At 42.0% G+C, this 27221-nt stretch overlaps 1 protein-coding gene across 5 annotated transcripts in view; it reads left to right on the forward strand.

Annotated features, from left to right (window-relative positions):
* The window catches only part of HIVEP2 (HIVEP zinc finger 2), a 213123-nt gene that overhangs the window by 177320 nt on the left and 8582 nt on the right, over positions 1 to 27221 (forward strand). For all 5 annotated transcript variants that reach the window (XM_069975045.1, XM_069975046.1, XM_069975047.1 and 2 more), the window contains 5 exons: positions 5587 to 10927; positions 14024 to 14175; positions 17983 to 18158; positions 19973 to 20074; positions 24535 to 25418. In XM_069975045.1, the coding sequence (XP_069831146.1) occupies positions 5879 to 10927; positions 14024 to 14175; positions 17983 to 18158; positions 19973 to 20074; positions 24535 to 25418 (6363 nt within the window). In that variant the 5' untranslated portion in view covers positions 5587 to 5878. The remainder of the gene's footprint in view (positions 1 to 5586; positions 10928 to 14023; positions 14176 to 17982; positions 18159 to 19972; positions 20075 to 24534; positions 25419 to 27221) is intronic.

The following is a 27221-nucleotide window of genomic DNA, read 5'->3' on the forward strand; positions in this document are numbered from 1 at the left end:
GCCTCCCCTCCCCTGCCTTGTCAGGTGACTCAGCTTGCTCAGCTCCCATTGGCTGAGCAACTGCAAGCCATCACTTGCTCATGTCACTTGCTTATCTTCCTTTAGGACTGACTCCCAGCACATAGCCAGCTACAGGACCCCCCCTCCTGCTGCCGAGTGGACTCAGTGAGTGAAGGAGTCATATCACTTGTTTATCTTCCCTCCGTGACTGACCCCCGTCTTATCTCTCCCCTGCTGCCCTGACCTGATTAGGGACAGCCATCCTGCAGATGTCACTTTGCAATGTACACTACATTGCAAAGTGAAAGTATGTGTGTGCAGTTTCAGTGCAGGGGCTGACAACCTGTGTGATTATACAGCAGCCTGATTGAAGAGAGAGAGGGGTCATGTTTAGTGTATGATGGGAGTTGAAGTGAATGGAGGGGCAGGCACTTGCAACATCACAGCAGCCATGGGAAGCTAAAACCAGGCAGTAAGGAAGAAATGAAGACCAAGACTAGAAATCAAGGGGTACACAGACGGTGGGGAATTCAAACAGTAACAGCTCAGGAGGGATGATAAGTATAAAAACCATGTTTATGATTGTTTTTCTTTTTTTATTTCTTAGCATGGGAGTTGTCCTTTAAGTGGACAACAAATTGGACAACAGGCACTTCAAATGATGCGCTCTCCATTTAATAATTTTTTAAAATAGTACAAAAGGTCACTGATAGGTGACACCGAGGGTCTGTCACAGTAGGAGTAGTCCTTCAAGAAACCCCACAATCATATGTAACAGAGGATGAGATTGGGTTAGGAAATAACAGCTGATGACCTGTGAAAGCTTGAGTTTATAGAAATAAAATACTGTTACAGCACCATCTATTGGTGATTTTTTAAATCAAAATATTTGATTTGATAAGTGGAGAGTGCATGGTCTGAAAAGCTCATTGTCCAATATTTATTTGTTATTATATACTGGCCCTCTATTATTATATACTGGTCTTGTTATTTTTATGGTTTAACTTCCTTTTGAACCTTTGAACCATTTACCATTATTAACTGTGTTAATTTAAAAAATTGGCAATTAAGGTGTTCTAAAACTTCTGGTAATATATGCGTGTTTGTGTGGAAAATAAATATGTTAATAACTTTAGGTATTTTGAAGGTTGTCAGTAGGGTTGCTTTAAATGTTTTGCTAGTTTTTTAGGCCAAATGGTTTAGCCTGCTTTGTCTACCCAGGGTGACAATGCTGTATTTTCCCCAATGTGAATGTGAATGACAAATTTTAATTTGTGGGTATGAGATGAGTAAGTGAATTAGAAGATAAGAGTTTCTAGTTTGGGGGAAAAAAAGATAGGTGTGGGTGTCACATATTCAAGTTCATATGTGTAGATAGTGAAGAATACTCATTGCTGAACTTTACCGTATGAGAAAAAGAGTAGATTCAAGAAAGAACAAACCTTGCCCCTCTAGGACAATACCAGGACCACCTTCTTTCTTGTCTGTGATTTATCTAAGTAGGATTTGAACTATGTTCCATTAGTTGATAATGTAACAGTATTTTTTATTAATTATAATATTTTTTGTTATTTATCTGTCTCTTAGCATCTATCTATCTATCTATCTATCTATCTATCTATCTATCTATCTATCAAGGGCCAGCATCAGCACAGGGCTTACCCGGGCAGGTGCCGGGGCCCCAGTGCTTCCAGAAGCCCAGAGTGGGAGGGGGGCCGGTGTTCTGATGTTCAGCCTCCTCACTGTAGTTCAGGGTCACCAGGCTGAACATCAGAAGACAGAGAAAAATAGCAGGACATGTGAGAGAGGGTTGAAGGACCTGATCACATGATCTGCAGGTCCTTAATACTATAGTGTGGAGGAAGAGGGAGAAGACAGGGTGTCAGGGTGACAGGGTGTCAGTCAGTAATGTGTGTCAGTCTGTCAGTAATGTTTGTCAGTACTGTGTGTCATTCAGTAAGTTTGTGTATCACTAATGTGTGGTTGTGTATGTAAGGGTATGTTCACACCTCCTTTTTGGTCCCACGTCGGGAATCCCACCTCAGGAATCAGTGAAAAAAGGATGTGGACGTGCAGCCCGACGTGCGGCCGACGTGCGGCCGATGGCCACATTGACTTAAAAGAGCTGGACGGAGTCATTATGTGACTGTGTTCTGCTCATTTGCAGGACGTACACGGCTTTTGTGCAGGACGTGACGTGCAGCCCGACGTGGGACCGAAAACGAGGTGTGAACATACCCTTAGTGGTTTCACAAGTGATTATGCATACTGTATAGATGGATGAGGGGCCCGTTGAGGCTTTGATGCCAAGGACCCGCAAAAGCATGGAGCCTGCCCTGTGTCTATCTATCTATACACACATTAAAAAGCTGAAGTTGTGGAATTCGAGCATAAGTTCAGCCTGACCATCCAATCAGAATTGTGTTTCAGTAGCTCGGTTACTATTTCTGGAAAGTTATAGATAAGTGACTGTAAGGGTGCTATTACACGGAACGATAATCGGCCGAATCGGCCCGATTCGGCCGATTATCGTTCCGTGTACTAAAGACAACGATCAGCCGATGATCGTTGTCATCGGCTGATCGTTGATATAAGTTCAGACCTATAATCGTCGTGCACCGATCGTGCACCGCTACGTGTAATAGCGGTGCGCGGCCGACGCTGACGATTAGCAAAGAAGAATACATACCTAATCCATGGTCCAGGGTTCCTTCTCCTCAGAGCTTCTTACCGGGTCCCGTGCGCTCCGGCTTCTCAGTGGCCTGTGTCAGCTGACAGGTCCCTCGGCCAATCACAGGCCGGAACCGCCGCGGCCAGTGATTGGCCGAGTGGCCTGTCAGCAGAGACAAGCCGCTGTGAAGCTGAAGTGTGCGGACCAGGGGAGAACTTAAAAAGAAGAGGAACCCTGGACCATGGATTAGGTAATGTATACAGTTTAAACAAAGGCTGCAAGGACATCGGTAACAATGTCTCTGCAGCCCTTGTTTAACGATTATCGGCCCGTGTAATAGGCCAAGTAAACGAGCAACGATGTAGCAGATCGCTGCTAGTTTACAGGTATTATCGGGCCCCCATCGGCCCGTGTAATACCACCCTAAGTATATGGAATATTTTTTTTTTATTGCAATATTTTTTTTTCTTTTAAAGCAAACTGAAGACTACATATTAAAAAGACTCTGTCAGTAGGTTTATGTTTCCCTATCTAAGAGTAGTATAAATTAGTGACAGAGAAGCTTAAAAGGGTTATCTAGCGCTACAAAAACATGGCCACTTTTCCCCCTACTGCTGTCTCCAGTTCAGGTGCGGTTTGCAATTAAGCTCCATTTACTTCAATGGAACTGAGTTTCAAAACTCCACCCAAACTGGAGACAACAGTAGGGGGAAATTTGCCATGTTTTTGTAGCGCTGGATAACCCCTTTAACACAATGGTGTATTGCTATGTTCAAACAACCTCATTTAGGGTGCGTTCACACCTACAGGATCTGCAGCAGATTTGATGCCGCAGATTTGAAGCTGCAACATCAAATCTGCAGCAGATCCTGTAGGTGTGAACGCACCATTAAGCTCCGTTTAAAATTACGTCCCCTATTTTGAGTCCAAACTTACGAAATTCATTTAGCTGCCTAGCCTTCCCTTAGTGCAATGACGGCTGTTGGTACATTATTCTAGTTTGAGTTACTAATTGGCCTTTGGGTGTGTCTTATTTGAAAAGTCCATTGAATTTAATAGTAAAAACGAAGAAAGAACGGTGGAAAAAGAAAAACTGTGTGTGAACACCTAAAAAAAAATGTCCACTGTTTGCAGAAGACGTCTGAAAATAATGATCATATTTGCTATTTTGACTTTAAATACATTGTGTTCATCGGACGTCCGTCTTTCCATTGTGTTCAAAGCATTGCCATTGCAGTCAGTTAAATCACAGCAAAAACGGACGTTATTTTAAATAGCAAAATCGTCCCCCTTTTCTCTATTTTTGACTTTGTGTGAACATAGCCTATCACTTTCGCTGTTCTGAGCAGCTTATTTGGAAATATCCTCTTAAATAACATTTACAATAACTAATCCTCCCCATTATGTGCCTGGTTATTTATGAGCACCAGCACACTCTACTCACGAGCCACTGATTGGCAGTTATCTATCAGCAGAGGGAGTGATGCAATACAAAGCCCATTATCCTGCATATCAGGGGAATGGCTGAACAGAATGATGTAAGTAATAAACTGCCCTGTTCAACATTTCTGTCACTAGTTTATGCTGCTGTCATTTAAAGCTCCATAAGCCTAGTAACAGATTCTTTTTAAAGCGTACCTATCATTTGAACAAACTTCTGACATGTCATAGCGACATGTCTGTGTTGTGAGACCCCTGGCGATAGCTGGAACAAAGGGACTTGCTCTGCCTCTTTTTCTCTGCTCTCACTGGTAAAGTATCAGTGAACGGAATTACAATGGAGCCTGTGGAACTTCTGGCAATTGTGCCTACTGGAAGTTCCTTAGGTATCCAATATAATTCTGTCTACTGCTAATGTAGCAGTAAGAGCGGAAACAAAGGGGCAGTGTGCCCACTACAAAGCTCTTCTGCTTCTTCGTTCTAGTGATTGGGGGGGTCTCAGCACCCAAACCCCCACACATGCAAACCACTGACAAGTCGCTATCACATGTCAAAAGTTTGTTTAAATGATAGGTATGCTTCAAGTATTTGAGTCTACTATTCTTAGGGTACTATTACACGAAACGATAATCGTTGTCATCGGCTGATCGTTGATATAGGTTAGAACCTATAATTGTCGGGCGCCGAGCGTGCACTGCTACATGTAATAGTGGTACGCGGCCAGCAACAGACAATATACATTACCTATCCACGCTCCAGGGCTGCTGCTGCGGTCTGCTTCTCCCCGGGTCCCGAGCGCTCTAGCTTCAGAGCGTCCTGTCTGAGCTGACAGGCCGCTCAGCCAATCACAGGCCGGGACCGCCGCAGCTTGTGATTGGCTGAGCGGCCTGTCAGCTGACAGGCTGCTCTGAAGCTAGGGCGCGCAGGACCCGGGGAGAAGCGGACCGCAGCAGCAGCCCCAGAGCGTGGATAGGTAAAGTATACCGTTTAAGCAAGGGCTGCAAGGACATCAGTAACAATGTCCTTGCAGCAATGTCTAGCAGATCGGCGCTCGTTTTCAGTTGTTATTTGGCCCATATCGGCCCGTCTAATAGTACCCTTAGAGTACCTCTGTTTCAGACTGCTTACTGTGGGTCCTAAAAACCCAACTCAAGACATGAACTAGATTTATTATATTGGTGGAGCTAGGCTCTATGCCTTATAAGGTGTCATTTTTGCAAACCATGTAAAAATAGCATTACTTTGTCAAAAGCTACACAACTAAACACTAGTCTCCCGGTTTTCCTTTAGAAGATCTACTGTAAAAGGTAGTTTATAATACGTAGTTGTGTGTATGGGCTTTGCTTTCTCATACTGGATCAGTTATTTTAGATGCTTTACCATTCTATATGATAATGACAGAATGATATTGCCCATTATTGAATATAAAATAGTCACTGACTAATTCTGATGTCTTTTTTCCCCCTTTCTTCCAGGCTGTGTATCTATGCTGTCACAAACAAGAATTGCACGTTAGTTGGACATAACTCTGTGGATTATCCATATCTTGTTCAACAGAAAACTTTTTCAGGCCACATCTGGAAAGCCTTTGGTCATGCCGGAACCGTTTGATTAATACATATATACTGCTTCATGGAAACACTTATCAATACACACATTTGTGGGAGAAAAATGGCAGTGACTCTGATTTAAAGAGCAAAGTTAGTCACCCTCCATGTGTCTGTATAGCATTAAAATAAGCTAGCACTGAAGACCAACTTAATCAAAATGGACTCTGGAGACACCATATTAGAGCAAGAATCTACCTCAAGGTGTGGAGAATCTGACAAAGTATCAAGCAGATGGAGACAGGAGCATTCAGCTGTTGTTACAATGAGCACTTATGACAGTCACGAAGGAGAAAGACAACCTAACCCTGAACTGATTGCAAACCCAACAACAGTACAGCATTACAGTGCTTTGAAAGTAGGATCACAAAATGAAAGTAGCCAGCAGATGCCAGGAAAGCAATATGCACAGAAGCGTTCTGGCTCCTATACTCACCGGCATTCACTTTCTTTTCCCCAGCATACTCTGCACCAACAAAGGCTAATACACAGCACTAAGCCTCATCAGAGCCTTGAAGGACATGCTTATCCATATCACAGTCGCCTGTCTGTTGCTTCAGAGGACTTATTCCTTCGTATGCAAGGACAAAGTACAGAATTCCCCAGAAAGAAATTTTCACTTGCTTCATCATATAGCCAATATTCACAGAAGTCTATCGATCAGCCAGAAGACACTCACAAAAAGGAGCAAAAGCCCAAAAAACCTGGCAAATATATATGTCCGTATTGTACACGGGCTTGTGCCAAACCAAGTGTGCTGAAAAAACATATAAGATCTCACACAGGAGAGCGTCCTTATCCATGTGTACCCTGTGGTTTTTCCTTTAAAACAAAAAGCAACTTGTATAAGCACAGGAAGTCACACGCCCATGCCATTAAAGCTGGATTAGTTCCTTTTACCGATTCTGCCATGTCTAAGTTAGACCTGGAGGCTTCTTGCATTGATGTAGAAAATGAAATACATTCTGATGGGGAACAAAGTACAGACACTGACGAAGAGACATTGTTGCTAGTTGAAGACTCTGAAAAACTGAGCCCCATTTCACAAATTCCATTGGATGTGAGTGTTAGGAGTGGGGAACTTCTAGATCCAGGTTTCCATACTTCAGAAGAATCATTAGGAGGCCCAATGAAAGTGCCAATACTCATAATCCCTAAAAGTGGCATCCACCTACCTACAGAAAGCTCACATTACGTGACATCCGAGTTAATGCACAACCCATCGTTAAGTGGAAAAATTGATGAACCACATACTGCTAGGCAAAAACTTGCACTAAAGCTTACAGAAAAGAAAGGGCATGACTCTGAGAAGTCTTTAAATCTCCTGAGCCCACATAGTAAAGGAAGCACAGACTCTGGCTATTTTTCACGTTCGGAAAGTGCAGAGCAGAATATAAGTCCCCCAAATACAAATGCAACCTCTTATGAAGAAATTATCTTTGGGAAATACTGTAGACTGAGCCCGAGATCTTCACTACAAAGTCAAGAAGCCAATGTATCGATTGTTAATTCTAGCATGATTGAGGAGCATATGTCGCAGTTCATAACAAAGAGGGAAGGGTTTCTAGATCATGGCAAGTTAAAAGGTATGAAGTCAAGATTATCTGGAATCCATACTTCTGATTTGCAAAAGACACACCTCATTGGAGATTCTCCCGAAAGTGAATCAAAGATGTATGCTGAAATTCCACAGGGCCAAACAGTGTTTTTAGAGCCCTCAGGAGAAACATCAACACTTATAAGAAGCAATTCGATGCCAACATATTCTGGTGCAAGTTTAAGTGTCCCTACTTCTATTAGAGGAAGTCACTCATTTGATGAACGTATGACCGGATCTGATGATGTGTTTTACCCAGGTACAACAGGTAATCCTCATCCAAGACTACTTAGGCGTCAAGGTGCTTTTGAGTTACCTTTGGTCCTGGAGGGTCATTCTGAGTTTGATGCATATAACAGAATGTCAAAGAATGCTGCTGTCGCCTACTGCAGAAAAACAATGCATGAAAAACATGTCTCATCAAAAGAAAAGAAAATGGCTTCAGTGTATGATTATGTCTCAGGTATGCATCCTAAAAGATGGGATGATTATGAAGTTCACAAACAGGGATACAGAGATGTACAGTATATGAGTGGAATGAAACCAGGGGAGTATTTTGTAGATGTTAATGCACCTTCTCCTCCTCGATTTGGGACAACAATTGAAAACAGAAAGCGTAGAAAAGAAAAGAGTGTTGGCGACGAGGAAGATATTTCTATGCCTAGCAGTTCAGCAAGCAGTCCTGTAATCTTGGATTATGATACAAAACCCTCAAATCAAGAATCTGCCAGGGTTGGATTTTCTATTTCAGGGCAGGAATATGTTTACAGTGGGCCACAAGACCGTTTTGACATTTGTCGACCACATCAGCAGATTGGAAGTCCTGTACCTGTATTAGATGAATCATCTTCAGACACAGATAAGGTAGCAGATATAGTAAATAGGAAACCTCCTGGTAATGTAATATCAGTAATACAACACACTAACTCTTTGAGCAGACCTAACTCTTTTGAAAGATCTGAATCAACAGAACTTCTTGTTAGCCAGCCAGATAAAGCCTGCTCTCCCTCTGAGACTTGTGACAGTGGAAATACAATGTCTTCTATGAGTCCAGACTGGATACCAGACGTTTCTGAATCAACAGTAAGGCCATCTCCATCTCAACAACAGCAACAGTCTACATATCACATGCCTCCTAAATTGGTTCGCCAACATAATATTACAGTACCTGAGATTCGAGTCACAGAGGAACCAGACAAACCTGAGAAGGAACCAGAAATTCCTGCCAAAGAGCCGGAAAAACCACAAGAAGAATTTCAGTGGCCCCAAAGAAGTGAAACACTGTCTCAACTACCTGCAGAGAAATTGCCTCCAAAGAAGAAACGCCTTCGATTGGCAGACATGGAAAATTCATCAGGGGAATCCAGCTTTGAGTCAACAGGAACAAGCCTGTCTCGCAGTCCTAGTCAAGAGAGTAACTTATCTCACAGTTCTAGCTTCTCAATGTCTTTCGACAGAGAAGAAATAATAAAATCTACAGTTCCAGTAAAACAGGATGAAATTGGTAGGCCTCCTGAATTTTTAACTGTTCCCCCAGGAGCTTATTCGCTTTCTGTACCGAGTCACCACCATCAAAAAGAAATGAGACGGTCTTCTTCTGAGCAGATACCATGTCCAAGTTTATCTGAGATTCCTGAAATAAGGAGCAAATCTTTTGACTATGGAAATTTAACACATGCTTCTGTTCCTGGTGCCGTCACTACAACTTTGTCTCCAGCCCGTGAACGGAAAAAATGCTTTCTTGTTCGTCAAGCTTCTTTTAGTGGATTCCCTGAAAATTCTCAGCTAGAGCAAGAGCAAGAGCCGCCAGATCCTGCCTATGCCAGCCGTAGATCTTCTCAGATTGCCTGGCAGCGTTCTTCATCATCCTCTTTATCAGGTTCTATAAATCTTGCTGATGAATCCTTGAATCTAGCTGTTGGTACATCTGCCCAACCTACCAGTACCTCATCGCATTATTCACAGCAGTCTATAACAAGCCATGATGTGCTGAGAAATCCTCTAGGACCACCTTCTTCTTACATCGCCAAAAGACTTTTGCCAGAACAGCAGCATTTATTTTCACATCCTGAGAAAATTTTGTATCCACCAGTTCATAATACATTTCAGTTACCTTACACCTCTGTTTGCATGGCTCAAATGCCAACTCATCCTCCTCTTTTGTGGCCATCTTGTATAGATCCTTTGCAAAGACATTTCCAACATCATTTACAAACTTTACAAAACACATATTTCAAACCACAGTCAGAGCTGCAATCCTCTTATTACCTCGATACTGCTCAAGATCCTATTGTATGCAAGCCTCTTAATTTTCTGCATAGTATGGAAAAAGGCTATCAACCATATTTAGAGCCCTCCTCCTCATCCTCAAAGAAATCTAAGAACATTCTTTCAAAACTACAGAGAGATCACAGTGGGGGTTCGAGCGATTCCTCGACTGATCAACAGCTTTCTGTGTCTCCAAGTGCTGGTTCTCTTCAGTCTATGTCAGGACCTGTTGTTCCAGTTAGAATTCAAACACATGTGCCATCGTATGGTAGTGTCATGTACACTAGCATTTCACAAATTCTTGTTACTCATTCTCAAACTAATAGTCCGTCCATAGTAATCTGCTGCAAAGTGGATGGGAGTACATCACAAAAAATAATGGCAACAAGTGCATCCATGAAAGGCTTGGGATTCAACATAGCCCAAATGCTAGCACCTTGTGGAGAACTGGAACAATATCCTTTATGGAAAGTGCCACAGACATTGCCATTAACCTTAGACTCTACCATCCCATTATGTTTGGTGTCTAGTTCTGACAGTGCATCTTCTTTTGGAGGCGGCAAGCGCATGCTTTCCCCTGCAAGCAGTCTAGAACTCTTCATGGAAACAAAACAGCAAAAAAGAGTGAAAGATGAAAAGATGTATGGACAAATTGTTAAAGAACTAAGTGCAGTAGAACTAACTAATTCTGACTTAAAAAAGAATTTGTCACGGACCTCCAAACCTCAGTTGGTAAGACAAGGACGCACATTAGAGCAAAAAGACAGTTTTAATTCGACCAGCCAGGCACTTTCCCCCTCTCTGTCAAATTCACCACTGAGCACATCATCGTGTGCTGAAAAAACATTACCTGAATCAAAGTCCAGTGATGCTCCTGAAGGTCGAATGTCGCCAGATGAATTCTATGATGAGGATACTGCTTCTGATATGAGCTTAAGTCCACAGAGGACATCAAGTGAAACCCTTGAGGATGAACCACTGAAAAGCAAAAAACATTCTGTAGGAATGCTGATAGAGATGTCACAAAGGTCCTGCTCAACTGAAGATGTACATCAAATCCTTCAATTCCCAAGCCTGCGGACTACTACTACCGTCAGCTGGTGTTTCCTTAACTATGCCAAACCCAGCCATACAGAACAGGAATCACTAAAGTCATCAGTTTATGCTGCATGGAGTATTAGCTCTTCCAATCCCAACCCTTCAGGTCTAAGTACAAGAACATCATTGGCACTTCTGAGGTCCAAGCAGAAGTATACAGGTGAAATTTACACCATGGCTGCTATGCACAGATCTGGAGCTGGAAAACTAACTTCTTCAAGTGTATGGAAACTGCAGTTTGCACAGGTGGGTTAAATGTTGAAAGACATTAGTGAAATATCTGACAAATTGTTTATGATGTGAAATGCCATTAATAGACAAATATTAGCATTTTTCATACAAGTCAAATGAGCCAGTTTCATATAATGGACCATAGTTCTATCAACCATGGTCAACCATGTTTTTGTGTACGCTAAAAATTATTAAAAAAAAAGAAAAATCAGTTTTGACCTTTTTTTTAATATTGGAAGTCAATGGAAAAACGGAACCAAATGGTTTTTGTTGGATTTTTTGTCAACCAGTAGAAATTTCCATGTCTGATTAGAGTTTAGCTTTAACAAAAATAAATAAATAAAATTAAGAATAATAGTAGTAGGGATGGTCCGAACGCTCGGCATCAGATTCCCGCTGTCTGCCCGCTCCGTGGAGCAGGTGAATACAGCGGGAGGACCGCCTGGAAAACTGGGATACAGCCTATGGCTATGGCTGTATCCCAGTTTTCCAGGCGGTCCTCCCGCTGGATCCACCCGCTGCACAGAGCAGGCAGACAGCGGGAATCATTACCAAGAGTTCAGGTTCGTACAAACCCGAACCAAACTCGGTTCAGACCATACCTAAATGGTAGTTTCATAGGTCATATTGCAAACCCACCATCGGACGATAACTCAAAAAAGGTGGTGGTTTCTTATGCTGGTTTCACACATGGCAGCTTTTTGGAAACAAACATGGTATATATACTGCACAAATTCATGCAGTCTATTTTGGTAGAAACAGATTGGATGAAATTTTAAGAAATCTCAGATTTTAATCCACAGCATGTCAATTTAGGCTAAGGCTGGGTTCATACTACGTTGCAAAAACAGATGTACGAATGCAAAAACAGATGCAATTGTATGCCATCCGTTTGGATCCGTTTTTCCATTGACTTCCTTTATAAAAAAAACAGATCGAAACAGATCTTTTTTTTTCAACATACACAAAAATAAGGTTGACTATGTTTTTCTGTCCGTTAAAAGTAACCCAATAAAAACTGATACATTAAACGGATGGGAAAAAGGTAGTGTGCACCCAGCCTAAGGTTGCATCACCAGATTGCTTGCCATATGTTGCTAATTTGCTGCAGATTAAAGCTATGTTCACACATAATAAAGTAAAAACCTAATTCCGTAAAATAGGTATAAAATGCTATAACACAGGTATAAAATGCTATGTTAAATTCTTTAAAGGGGTTGTCCAGTGCTACAAAAACATGGCCACTTTCTTCCAGAGACAACACGACTCTTGTCTCCAGTTCAGGTGCGGTTTGCAATTAAGCTCCATTCACTTCAATGGAACTTAGCCACAAAACCCCGCCCAAGCTGGAGATAAGAGTGGGGCTGTCTCTGGAAGAAAGTGGCCATGTTTTTGTAGCGCTGGATAACCCCTTTAAAAAATGCCAGTCTTTTCAAAGATGGCAGTTTTTGCAATATACTTTAATGTAACACAACCATGTTACACTCGAACATTCAATGTCTCCCACTCAAACACCACCTCCCCACCTCACCCCTTCACTTTTGGTGTCCCTGAAGGCCCCCATCCTAGGGCCTTTTCTCTTCTACACCTATACTTTTGGCCTAGGGCCCATCATAGAACTAATCATCTTTCCCCCATCTTGCTTCATCCCTGCATCTAATATGTCATCCCTGCATCACAGTCAACATATGCACTCTGTCCCCTGTCCTCTAAGTCTGCTGCCTTAGGGTCACCTTTGACTTAGTCTTGTCATTCACTGCCACCTTCGCCTTTTTGGAATCCACTCCAAAACTGCTGGTACATGCTTTTATTATCTCCTGCTTGGACTACTGTACTATCCTCCTCTCTGGCCTTCCATCTAACACCCTTGCTCCCCTCCAGTCTATCCTTAACTCTGCTGCCCAATTAAGCTATCTCTCCCCTTGCTCTGTCTCTTTCTATCCCATTTCCCAATCGCAACAATGGCTACCTGTTGCACAATCAATCTATTTTAAATTATTAAGCCATTCACAACCCATCCCCTGCATACATCTCCAACTTGATATGCCGCTATGGTCCCTTATGTCTCCACAAGACCTTGGTTTGTGCTCTCCCCTTGTCTAATCCTCCTCTTGAGTTCCCTCATTCTCTGGAAAACTTTACCCCGATACATCTGACTCTCACCATCAAGACCTTCAAGAGCAACTTGAAAATCCATCTCTTTATACTAAGCTACTACCCTCAATAACTCTGCACCACGCAATGACTGGATGCACCCTTACCTACTGTTTCCTTCTCCTTACCTTGTAGATTAAAAACTCTCACAGGCAGGGTCCTCTATGTCTGTATGTACCAGCCTGTCATTTACTTTATTGGGGATAACAACAATAAGTATATAGAGATGACTTTTTTGGTGCTTTTTCCTCCGTATAAAAGTCTAGGGGAGAAAAATACCAATGTTTCTGTGATATAATGCCAAAATGCATGTCCTGCTGCGATTTAACAAAACTAAACGACAACAACCAAAATAATTACTTGAAAAATGCCAAAGTGCCCCATAAAAAAACCTAAACCAAGTAGGTATGGCATTGCAAATCTTACCCTTGACACTTTGAACTAAAAGAATCACCATGCACTATTTTTGGCATTTTTATTTTGGAAAAAAAAAACCAAAACGGCAAATATGTGTTCACCTTGGGCTATGTTCTCACTTTGTGAAAATATTGGGCAAAGGCTGCCATCTCGTTATATAGACAGCTCCAAATCAAGATTGTGATTGTCATCTATATAACGAGACGGCCGCCTTCCTCCGATATATATCCTGAAAGTGAGAATATACCCTAAAGCACAGTCCCAAGGAATACACTCAGAATAAGTGACATGTCACCTATTCCGGTCTTTTTAAAGTGCACATTTTGCATATTGGACATGTTTTTGCCATAAGTATGAAGATACCCTTCAGTGGCAAGTGTCCCTATGTTGCCGAACACCTTTGAGTTAGCCCATTAGAAATTATATCCATAGTGTACCATATTATGGTCTTCACTGAATACTGAGAGAGTTAAAGGAGATGCATATGACTAGTTCAGAGCCAATACAGCAACTTGCCTGTTATTTATTTTTATGACTTAGATGAAACCTGAGCCGTCCCTACTGGTTACCAGTAAACTTGAAAAGAAGACCGCTGGAAACAGCAAAGAAAGGACAAAGGGAGAAAGTCATGGAGAGAAAGATATTTCAGCTAAGCAAACAGAACCTATGAGGATTAAAATATTTGAAGGAGGGTAAGATAACAAACATTCATTTACTTACAATTAATGGACAATTTTTTGTGATATAAAATAAAAAACTCATTTGTGCAATGGTGAAGTTTGGTGTTATTAGAATGTTGTGGTTTGTAGACATAGAGTGAAAGGTCACTGGCAACTCAACACAAGTTCATTTTCCTAGGAATGTGGAAACTGGATAAATACTCCTAATATCATGAGGCCTTGTATAACCTCACAGTACAAAATCTTGAGGTTGCTATCAGAAAATGGGGAATTATGTGGGTGAGGGCGTTCAGAGAGGGGTCGCATGGTGACCCTGCTCTGAACCGCCACGATCCCGGGTGCTATGTGTAGCCTGGGACCGCGGCTATTAGCAGGCACGGTCCGATTGCCGCGCCCGTAATTATACATTTAAATGCAGCTGTCAAAACTGACAGCTGCATTTAAATGTATTTTTCCCCCTTTCCCTGGTGTCTAGTGGGGGGATCTTCCACCCGCAATGCGATCACGAAGGGAAGATCCCTTCCACTTACCGGGCCGGGGCTCAGCGTTGCACGCTGATCCTGGCTCTACAATCAATGTGTCTGGTCTGCTGCAGACCAGAGTAATACAGCAATGAACTGATCGATCATTGCTGTATTAAGTATACTGCAGTGATTTCTATGGAGATTACTGCAGTAATACTAAAAGTCCCCCAGGGGGACTAAAAGTTACATTAAAACAAACACGTGCCTTATCGCCCGAACTATTAAGTTATCTCATTCCTGATCTCACACGGTAAACAGTGTAAGCGCAAAAAAAACACCAAAGTGCAAAATTGAGCATTTTTTGTCACATCAAATCTAGAAAAATTGTAATAAAAAGTGATCAAAAAGTCGCATATGTGCAATCAAGGTACTGATAGAAAGAGCGGATCATGGCACAAAAATTGACACCTCACATAGCCCCACAGACCATAGGATAAAAGCGTTATAAGGCTGGTAATAGAGCAATTTTAAACACATTTAGTTTATTTCAAAAGGTTTTAATTTTTAAAAGCCGTCAGATAAAATAAAAGTCATTTAAGTTACATATTGTCGTAATCTGACCAACTTGAGGAACATATATAACATGTCAGTTTTACCATAGGGCGAATGGCGTAAACACGAAATCTCCCAAAATGAAAACAAATTTCTTTTTTTTCTTTTTTTTTTTAATTTCACCGCACATATTAAGTCTGTCATTGTGAAGTACAATTAGTGGTGCAAAAAATAAGGAGTTCATGTGGGTCTGTAGGTGAAAAAATGCAAGCACTATGGCCTTTTAACCCTTTGAGGACCAGGCCCAAAATGACCCAGTGGACCGCGCAAATTTTGATCTTAGTGTTTTCGTTTTTCCCTCCTCCCCTTCTAAGAGCTCTAGCACTCTCAGTTTTCTATCTACAGGCCATGTAAGTGCTTGTTTTTTACAGGAATAATTGTACTGTGTAATGGCGTCATTCATTTTACCATAACATGTATGATGGAATCCCAAATATATTATTTATGAAGATATAAATAGGTGAAATCGTAAAAAAGAATGCAATATGGTAACTTTTGGGGGGTTCCTGTGTCTACGTAATGCACTATATGGTAACAGCGACATGATACTATTATTCTATAGGTCAGCCCGAACACAACCATATGCAGGTTACACAGATTCTCTAATGTTATATATATTTTTTTTATGAAATCCTTTTTTTTGGCAATTAAATATTAATAAAATGGGCCTATTGTGACACTTATAACGGTTTTATTTTTTCACCTACGGGGCTGTATGGGGTGTCATTTTTTCCGCCATGATCTCTAGTTTTTATTAATACCATATTTGTGAAGATCGGACGTTTTGATCACTTTTTATTGATTTTTTTTAATATATAATGTAACATAAAATAGTTAATTTGCGCACTTTTTCCCCTCTTTTCGTGTACGCCGTTCGCCATTCGCAATGACGCTTGTTATATTTTAATAGATCGGACAATTATGCACGCTATGGTATATTACATGTTTATCTATTTATTTATTTTTATATGTTTTATTTATATTATGGGAAAGGGGGGTGATTTCAACTTTTATTGGGGGAGGGGTTTTGGGGTAGTGTAATAGTGTTTTGAACTTTTTTTTTTTTTTTTACACATTTGAAGTCCCTTTGGGGGACTTTTACATCCAGTACTTAGATTTTTACACTGACCATTGCTATGCTATAGGCACAGCATTGATCAGTGTTATCGGCGATCTGCTCATTGAGCCTGCCTGTGCAGGCTCAGTGCAGCAGATTGCCGATCGGACCGAATGGAGGCAGGTAAGAGACCTCCGGCGGTCCGTTTCAACGATCGGGACCCCCGCAGTCACACTGCGGGGGTCCCGATCGGTAAGTGACAGGGGACTACCCCTGTCACTTACACTTAAACGCCGCAGTCGCGTCGCGATCGCGGCGTTTAAGGGGTTAATGACACGCGGCAGCGCGATCGCTGCAGCGTGTCATTACTGGTGAGGTCCCGGCTGCTCACTGCAGCCGGCCCCCACCTACTGTGAAGCGCGCTCCGCTCTGGAGCACTCTTCATAGCCGGAGAAACACCCAGGACGTAGGGTTACGTCCAGGGTCGTCTGGGGACAGACTTCCATGACGTAACCCTACGTCCAGGGTCGTCTAGGGGTTAAACATGAGGAGGAAAAAACAAACACGAAAATTAGCCCGGTCCCAAAGGGGTTAAGAGGTATTGCCATCCCGATATTTATGGCATATCCACATGACATACCATATATACCATAAATGCCAGACATGCCATAAATGTCTGAAAGATATGTGGCACACCCATCCATCTTGAAAACAATGGCTCCTAACTCCCATAGAACACCCCCCCCCTAGATGTGGGGCATGTGGGAGCAAATGTTGCCGGAAAGATAAAGCAGTCAAATGGGCTGTTTTGAGCACTTTAAGTGAGGAATGTTGTGTAAACAGTACAGCACTGCGTGAATATGCCATAAACGTTGAGATGGCTATTCCACTTTAGGCTATGTTCACATAATTTAAAAATAAGGGCAAATAACGGCTATTGTTGCAAAACAACAATCACAATAAATTATCCTGAACATTAATAACGGCCACTATTTGCCCTTTTTTTACATTGTGGGAACATAGCCTAAAAATGAGTTGCCAATGGTGATACCAGTCCTATTAGCTGTAACCTAAACTCTATGTACTATATCGATTTTTATTTTCATTTTACTGTTTGTAATGTTTTGTCCGAGAATACCAGGACTGTTCCCCCAAAGTCAAAGTAATGTCTGTTTTTATTGGGTGGACGTTGGTACATAACGTAATGGTAAATAACGCCCTTTATTCCTACGGCCTTTACTATACAAATAACAGCTATTGTGTTGTCCAGGGAGCAGAAAAAGTATCACATATCCTTGCTCCCTGGAACTTAATTTCTGCCTTTGTCTCGGCTTAGAAGTATAACTTCTGAGTTGGGGAGGCATTGCGATTGTTGCATGTGGGCAAAACCACATTGTGGCTGCACAACGTTTCCTGAGTACCTTCCCCTCCCTTCCATCTTAAAAGTTATACTTCTGAGATGGAGCAGAAGTGGAGAACCAACGTACACAAACATGCACATATACTCTATTTATATACTGTATATTAGCAATGATATAAACACTTGCTAAAAAAAAGCCATGCATTACAACAGCCGAAGCTAGGAATGAATTTCAGTGATTAAAAAATAAAACAACAAGGGGCTGTCTATAAGTAGTTAATGAATGCTGAATAATGAATACTGTTTGCTGTTTTTCTGTCCAACAGTTTTAAATCCAATGAAGACTATGTATATGTGCGAGGGAGGGGTCGTGGAAAGTACATATGTGAAGAATGTGGTATACGTTGTAAGAAACCTAGCATGCTGAAGAAACATATCCGCACCCACACGGATGTACGGCCATATGTGTGCAAACTGTGCAACTTTGCCTTTAAAACTAAAGGTAACTATGAATCTGTGATCATTGTGTGATTTTGACCGAGGTTACTGAATCAGCATATTGTAGTTTTAGTAGAACAGGCCTTTTTATTTCTGGGACTTACAAAACACAGTAATCACTGAACTCAAGGAGAACAGTGAAAAAAACTCCAATGAAGTACTCAATCAAGAGTCTCCACTGATGCCCCCAAAAATTTAAATATGCAAAACAAGAGTCCGTGGAGTCTCGGTTGCGAGTCTCAAAACACGGGATAGCCAGATATCTCTAGCCCGTTGCCACGGGGTGCCTCCATGATGGGGAGAGCACCACACCACCCTGATAAATAGCCCCTTAAGTCCCACTCGGTTGCGAGTATTGGAACACAAACAAGGAAATCCCAGGGTGGCCCCTTTTTGTCAGTGTCTAACTCAAGGTACGAGCATTGCGATCATGACAAGGGCTTGCCAAGGCAGGCCTCCATTCACAGACAGCCGTTTCAAGGTATTTGCCCCTCGTCAGTGTGGAGTAGGATTTGGGTTTTATGTGGGTTTCTAGGTGAAAAAATGCAAGTGCTATGGCCTTTTAAGCACAAGGAGAAAAAACGAAAACGCAAAAATTTTAATTGGCCAGGTCCTCTAAGGGTTAAACAGTATTTTACATCTGCCCGTCCTGTAATCAGCCAATTCATGTTCAGCCCTGGACTTTAGTTCTATAGTGGTTCTCACTATATGCAGAAAGCTTACTGCAATGGATCTGCAGCATTCTCGAGCCACAGATGTCCATCCCCAGGTCTAAACACACCTACATTGAATAATAGACATTCCCCTGTGTGCTTGCTATGACCCACTGTAATCTTTACAATGTGAATCAGTGCAATAAGCAATAAAAAAAAAATCAACAGCACAAGCTTCTCTAAAACTTATAAAATTACAATGATTCAGATTAGGCATGAGTATGGATATATATGCATAAATATATATATGCCAATGCCAACCTGTGAGCGGGCAGCACAGTTACAGCACAGTCTCGGTGACAGATTGCTGTTGCACTGGTAATGTCTGCAGTGTTTGTGCTGATGTGGACAGCCTTACAGACAAAGATGACACAAGCTGTATAATAGTGAGGTACTCACAGAAAAGTATGCTTTTACGGTCCTTTCAGTGGGTCAGTTTCAAGTTTATCAATAATGTAAAGGCCCACAGTCTCCCCGGTGGCCCTCTTCATCCGTATCTCCATTAAATATGAATGAAGTCCTGATAGCTAGTGTTCACATACATTCATTTGCAGAGAAAATGACTTCCATCTGATGCCACTGGTCTAGGGAAGCTTTTATTAATTGAAGCCGGGATTTGCATTGAAGTCCTTGAAATCGATATGAGCTGTAATAGAAATTTTATATGATGTCGAGTTGACTTTGCTGTTTATGTAATCATTTTATTGTTAGGTAAAACATGTAGTTTTTTTCCCCTTTACTTTAATGCACTCAGCAAATCCAAGTCAGCAAGTACTCCAAAAAATATGCCATGCTATGGCTAGGGCAGGATCTCATAGTAGGACATGAACATGTTGTGTACAGTTTTGTGTTTATTGACATTATTCTACACTAAGCAAACATGTCTTCCCATATTATCCCTACAGCCTCATTTCTCTGTTATATCATTATCTATAAGACATTTTTATTTAGCTTGTTACCTCATTCATTGTCTTCTTCATGTTAAGTATTGCTTCATCTAATGGAACGTGTTATGCACAGAAATATAAGAATTGTGACAAAACTTAAAAACCTTACTAGACCTCTTCTCTTAGCTAACTCAACCTGATTGCCGGTCTCGTTATAGGAAACCTGACAAAACATATGAAGTCAAAAGCCCATATGAAGAAATGCCTGGAGCTTGGAGTAGCCATGACATCTGTAGATGATGCGGAAATAGAGGAGTCAGGTACGTCCGTCATGCTGTAGTTTTGGTTCCTGAATGTCTGGTGAGAAGATGTATCGCCTACACAACTGCCTGACATGAAAATATACATTTAGGCTGGGTTCACACACTGTATACTTCAGGCAGTATTTGGTCCTCAAGTCAGGTCCTCATAGCAACCAAAACCAGGAGTGGATTGAAAACACAGAAAGGCTCTGTTCACACAATGTTGAAATTGAGTGGATGGCCGTCATATAACGGTAAATAACTGCCATCATTTCAATATAACAGCCGTTGTTTTAAAATAACAGCAAAAATTTGCCATTAAATGACGGCCATCCACTCAATTACAACATTATGTGAACAGATCCTTTCTGTGTTTTCAATCCACTCCTGGTTTTGGTTGCTATACAGCCTCACAAATACAGCCTCAAATATACATAGTGTGAACCCAGCCCCCAACAGCGTCTGTGTGTATAGAAATGTGAAAGCATGGAAGAGAAATTACTCTAATAATAGTGGGCAAAATGCAATCATAGAAATGGTTAAAATGAATAGAATCCTTATAAGTGTTATATTTTTCTTAAAGAGACCATGTCAGCAGGTAAATGATATCTACTGAACAGCTTGTGGGCCACTGAATGTATGGATATAGGGGTCAATTGATGATATGCTTCTCCTGTGTTGGAATGCAGTTTAAAGTTTACATTTTTTTTTTAAATAAACTGCTGTCAGAAAGTAATATAGAATTGTAATTTACTTCTGTTTACAAATCTCCAGTCTTCCAGTTCTTATCAGCTGCTGTATGTCCTGCAGGAAGTGGTGTATCCTTTCCAGTCTGACACAGTGCTCTGCTGCCACCTCTGTCCATGTCAGGAATTGTCCAGATCAGTAACAAATCCCTATAGAAAACATATCCTGCTCTGGACAGTTCCTGTCATAGACAAAGGTGGCAGCAAAGAGCACTGTGTCAGACTGGAAAGAATATACCATTTCCTGCAGGACTTACAGCAACTGATAAGTACTGGAAGACTGGAGATTTTTAAATGGAAGTAAATTATAAATCTGTATAACTTTCTGCCACCAGTTGTTTCAAAAGAAACATAAATTTCGCTGGAGGTCCCCTTTAATGAATCGGCAGTACCTCACTGTACTTTGTGTACACTGTCATGATTAGAAATCAAATGTATGAGTTGATCTGGTTACTCCTCCTGCCTAGGATTAAAGAAGAGAGAAGCTGTCAGTCAGAGGCAGGCGGTGGCATGAAGACGGAGCCACCATTTCATCCTATATAAACATTTGCCTCAAACTAACAATTGCTAGGAGGAACTACAGTGCAGTACTGTGATGAATGAGACTATGTTCTGACACTGAAGATACTAAAATTATTTAGCACTTGCATTCATACACTCAGCATCCCAAGAACTATTAAATAGTGTCCTCCGATTTAGATCCATTTTTCTGCTGACAAGTTCATTTAGATAAGTTTTCACACTTTTTTTTTCTCCAAATAAAGGGGGTTATGCCAGGTTAGGTGATCAATATTAGATTAGTGAGGGTCCAGCTCCCAGCCCACCCACCAATCAGCTGTTTAAAGACGTTTTCCCATCTCGCTATTCAGCTCTGTGTAGACCCTCCAGCCTGGGTTGGGGGGTGAATGGCAACTGCAGTGTGTGGCCCTAGCCTTATACTGGGTGCAACAGATAAAAAACGTAGCCAGAAACAGAATAGTTTCACACAGATTCTTTGATGCACTGTGAAAAGCAGAGCTAGGAATGTAATGGGTAGCTGTCCAGAATGGCACCTGGTACCATCTCATCTAGTAATCTCTATGCGCTGCTAGCACAAACAATCTTCACAACAATTGTGGTACTTAAAATCTGTTGGCGTCACGGTTCAGTGATGACTAGATAAGGAAAGTTCACGCTTTTTGTTGTTTGCCATTGTTCACCATATTTGTGCCAAAACCTCCACTTTTTTCCCACTTGAGAGTAGTATATATAATGAAATCTTGGGAAAAACTCCTAAGTGCCTTACAACCAATATGTAGGATTCAGGGAGTTAATGGGGAGTTTTTGCATCAGTGAATTCACAAGAGTTAATGCTGTAAAAAAAGTTGTGTATTAGGATGTTTTCCCTGCAGCACTATAACGTGAAATTAGCTGTAGCAGATTTAGCCAACTTAAAGGTTCCTATACACTTAATACTTATATGGGCCTAACTTGTGAGCGACTGGTTGGCCATCAGTATAAGGTGTATGGGGCTCTTCCAAGACTCCACCAACAGATGAGGGTCAAGGAAAAATAAGCCACCACCAGGGCTCTCTAATCTCCCCCCTAATAGGAGCGTTAATGTGTACAGGGCAGACAGGAGAGATAACTGTCATTTGGTCAACAACAGATAGCTATTGAAGGTCTATGGCCACCTTAATGTGTCACTATCACTTCAGAAAATTTTGACATAGAGACATGTCAAAAGTTTTAAACGGCCCGGGTCTGAGTGTTCAGACCCATACCAATCGGGAGAGAGAGCAGCGTCCTCTCCTGGCTCTGAGTCATGTGATTAGTTGGACTTGGGAGTCTGACTGATCGCGTCTTCTCCCAGCTATATCTCCCGATCAGTACGGGTCTGAACACTCAGACTCGGACTGATCAAAACTTTTGACATGTCTCTATGACATGTCAAAAGTTTTCTGAAGTTACAGTGACACTTTAAGTTCCAAATTAGGCTTCTGTATTGCCCATTATATAGTTTTAATGCAAAATGCACAGCTTTCTCAGCATAAAAAAGGGCCAGTCCATGGAGCAGCAGCTTCTCAACCTTACTACTCCTCCAAACCGGGAGCAAAACCAAAACTCTCCCTTGGTCTGCAGCAGGCATCCCTCAACCGACTTCACTATAGGACCTAGCACCACCCAGGCTACAAGGTACAAATCATGCTTACGGTAGGGCCGCGCTGCACTGTTGCAGTCCGTTTAATGTATCTATTTTATGGGTGAAGAAAATGGATGCACTTGTGTGCCTTCCGTTTGGTCCATTTTGCCGTTGACTTCCATTATAAAAGAAATGGATCAAAACGGATTCTTTTTATTTTTAGCGTAAACATAAACATGGTTGATCACATTTTTCTGTCTGTTAAAAGTAACCATTTAAAAAAGGATCCATTAAATGGACTAAAAATGTAGTGTGAACCTACCTATTATGGCCTTTTACATGGCCTGATGTGCCAGATAAGCGAGCGCAGATCAGCGCTTGTTTACAGAACTATTACATGGCTCAAATATCGTGATGTGATGGCTGCACTGACATCTTAAGTGAGGTCCGTGCAGTCCTTGCCTTTAGTGTAAAATAATAAAAGTTTATACAGGTCCACGTTCCTCGATGTCTTCCTGGCTTCTGCCCACAGCCGCTGCGAGAACTGCAGAGCTGGTCTCTGAATTGTCAGGCCACTCAACCGATCAGTGCCCGATGCGCTGTCCCGTTTCGGCCAGTGATTTACTGAGTGGCCTGTCACTTCAGAGACCGACTGTGAAGTTCCAGCGGTGACTCCAGGCAGCGGCAGAAGCCAGGAAGATGGAGTATAGACAGGTATGTATAAACTATTTATTTTCTTTACACCTTCATCAGCTGTTATTACATGTGGTGATGCGCACCAAATGGCCGATGATTTTTCAGCAGGTTGTAAGAGAACAATCAACTGATGATCATTGTCATCGGCTGATCGTTGTCTTTACACAGAGCAATAATCTGCCAAATCTGCCTGATTGGGTAATAGGGCCTTTAAAGTGACAAGTGGATCAGCCAGGTATTGAATTTTAACGTTATCTCGCGTCCGGTTACTGCCCAACATGTGTCAAAAATTTATTACAAGACTAAATTATTATAGCAGTCAGCGAAACATGATGTAAACTGGAATTATCGCAGAGGTATATTTGCTATTCAGATTTTTGGATTTCTTCATATTGTTCTGGGCATATGGTAGTCTTACTTGACTGTATTTGTCTCAGTAGAAGCCGAAGTCACTACACTTTAAAGGGAACCTGTCACCCCCCGTACCGGGGTGACAGGCTCCCGACCCCCCGTTAGAGACCCCTATACTTACCTCATCCCCCCGGGTCCCGCTTCTGGATTCGGTCGGGTCCCGGAGATCTCAGCCGCTGCAGCCCGGCGCGCGCGCTGAGAGATGAGTCCAACACCCATAGAGAATGACAGGAGAGTCCAGCGCTCCGTCATTCTCTATGGGTGTTGGACTCATCTGTCAGCGCGCGCGCCGGGCTGCAGCGGCTGAGATCTCCGGGACCCGACCGAATCCAGAAGCGGGACCCGGCGGGATGAGGTAAGTATAGGGGTCTCTAACGGGGGGTCGGGAGCCTGTCACCCCGGCACGGGGGGTGACAGGTTCCCTTTAAAATAAAAATGCTAAATTTGGAAATGTGTTTTATATTGTTCATACCAGAATTCTTATTTCTGTAATATCATTTTAGGAAACATTGAAGATATGCAAAAAGAATCGGAAAAGAGCAGCATAGCTATTGATCATCAGTTTTCAGACGCAGAGGAATCAGATGGTGATGATGGAGATGAGAATGATGATGACGATGATGAAGAGGAAGACTTTGATGATAACCAGGGTGACTCAACACCAAAAACAAGATCAAGGAGTACAAGCCCCCAGCCCCCTCGGTTTTCAACATTGTCTGTTACTGCTGCTTCAGCATCACAAAGAGCATCACCGGAGGTCTCCATGGGTCACGCTTCTTTGATGAGCTATTTGTCCACCATGCCCAGTATTCAGGTCACACATCTCATGACTCCAAGTGCTATGGGTGGAGACTCTCATATGGTAAACTATCAAAAGCTTGTCCTTGCCAGTTTGGAGCATGAGAGAGAAAAAATGGATGTACCTGGCAGCACGGATGAGGACTATATGCTTACTTCTGAACCTAGTTCCTCTCCTAGGGACTTCTCATCCTGTAGCCGCCATTCCTCTCCAGGATACGATTCTTCGCCATGCAGAGACAATTCACCAAAGAGGTACCTATCACTTAGGGGAGATTTGTCCCCCAGAAGGCACTTATCACCAAGAAGGGATGCTTCACCAATGAGGCACCTTTCACCAAGAAAAGAAGCTGCATTAAGGAGGGAACTCTCCCCAAGAAGAGACGTATCTCCAAGACGTCATCTTTCACCTTTAAGGCCAGTTTCACCTGGGAAAGACATGTCTGCTGGGCGAGATCTGTCTCCTAGAAGAGAGAGAAGATACATGGCTAGCTTTAGAGCACTTTCACCTAGAAGACGTTTACACCACAATCCAAGTTTGCCAATGAGTCACTATTTGCACTCAGACTCAGGATTACTTGGCCCTGGAGTAAGTTTCCCCTTTAATGTCTCCTTTTGTTTTTGTTATTTATATGTGATCCATACTTTTTCTTTTAATGCAGTTTTCACAGCTTCTTAGTTCTGTCTACTTATTCTGAAAGACTTGGCACATGTCAAGCCATGTTGTTGTACTGGACAGTATTGCTTCCCTAATACACATCTGCTGTCACCTCCAAAACACCCGCTAAGTTATCAGTAGATAATACATCAGTAGGATATTCAACGCTGATTATATACCTGAGAATTTTTTTTTTTTTTTTTATATTTTATTATACAACACGGAACCAAACGCTCAGGTCAAGAGCCATAAACGTACAAAAATACAAAAATTGATCAAATGTCATACATTTTCCATTTTATCCCCAAACCCACCCACTCCCACCCACCCTGAACAGAGGAGAAAAAAAAAAAAAAAGTTATAATAGTCCCTTACAAAAGGATAGAACAGAGGTGTCCCAATTCTACCCATAAAGGCAAGCTAATTTATTCAGGGTTCCATTTTCCCCAGAAACGTCGGTGCTTAAGAACCCCATCTTTTTTATGTGCATACCAGGACCGTTCATACAGAATGATTTTTCCAACCGTATTTATCCATTCTTGCAGGAGTCGGGGAGATCCAATTTCTAAGAATCACTAACCTCGCATAAAACATCACCCTTACAATAAGCATCCCTTTAGGACAGAGGTCTTAGAAGCCCTAGTTGGATTCACGTGTAACAAGGAATATGCTGCTCTCTACTCAATGGGCGACTATAACTGTGTATGGGATAACTTAATAGACCGTAGAGGGAGGAGTTCTGGGTGGGGCCTTGGCCCAACCCCTCTCAAGAGGTTTTGCTCTGAGGCGGGTTGGGTCGATGCATGGCATAAGCTGTACCCCTCTATGAGGGGCTTCACTTGTTTTAGTGCGTCTCACCAGGCCGCTTCCAGGATAGATCTAGTGATCTGCGACAAAAACTCTGTGCCCTTTATTAAAAAAATTAAGCTAGAACCTAGATCAGTATCTGATCACTCCCCGGTTTCTTTGGAAATAAGGTTGATTCACTCGTCTCGGGCCTTCGGCCCGTTTAAGATAAACCAGCATTGGTTTATTGTTCTAAATAAGGATGAAGAGTTTTGCAGGGAACTATCGTGGTTTTGGTCGGTTAATAAATCCTCCACTTCGGTTACAATTGCTTAGGATGCCATGAAGGCATATATGCGGGGGGGTTTCCTTAAGAATATTTTGGCGAAAAAGAAGGACTGGAGGAATAAAGAACAGGAAGCAATTGACGAAGTGGAGGTTAAAAAAGTAATGTATGAGCAGTGCGACACCCACGAGTCCTGGACAGCGTTACGTGAAGCTCAAAATAAATATGAAGCTATTTTAAGGGTAAAAGCTCAACAAAAAATGTTTTTCCAGGGGCAAAGAAAGTTTATAGTGGGGGGTAAACCAAATAAAATTCTTGCAAATCTCCTTAAGGGCTCCCAGGAAAGGACTTCTATTCCTGCCATTAAAACCAAGGGTGGGATGGTAACTAATGTGGATGCGGAGATAGAAGAGGAAATTGTCTCCTTTTTCTCCTCATTATACACCTCTGAGGCTCCAGTTAGTACCGAGGAACAATCATTATTCTTGAGTAAGCTTGATTTACCAGGGTTGACCCAGGAGCAGAAAGACATCTTGTGTGGGGACATTACCCTGGCGGAACTCAATGAGCCTCTTAGTACTTTTGAAGGTAATTCTTCTCCTGGGTCCGATGGACTCCCTTTTCAGTTCTATAGAAATTTTTCCGGTGTCGTCTTGCCCATT

The sequence above is a fragment of the Dendropsophus ebraccatus genome, chromosome 6 (assembly GCF_027789765.1).
Source record: "Dendropsophus ebraccatus isolate aDenEbr1 chromosome 6, aDenEbr1.pat, whole genome shotgun sequence".
NCBI classification, from domain to species: domain Eukaryota; kingdom Metazoa; phylum Chordata; class Amphibia; order Anura; family Hylidae; genus Dendropsophus; species Dendropsophus ebraccatus.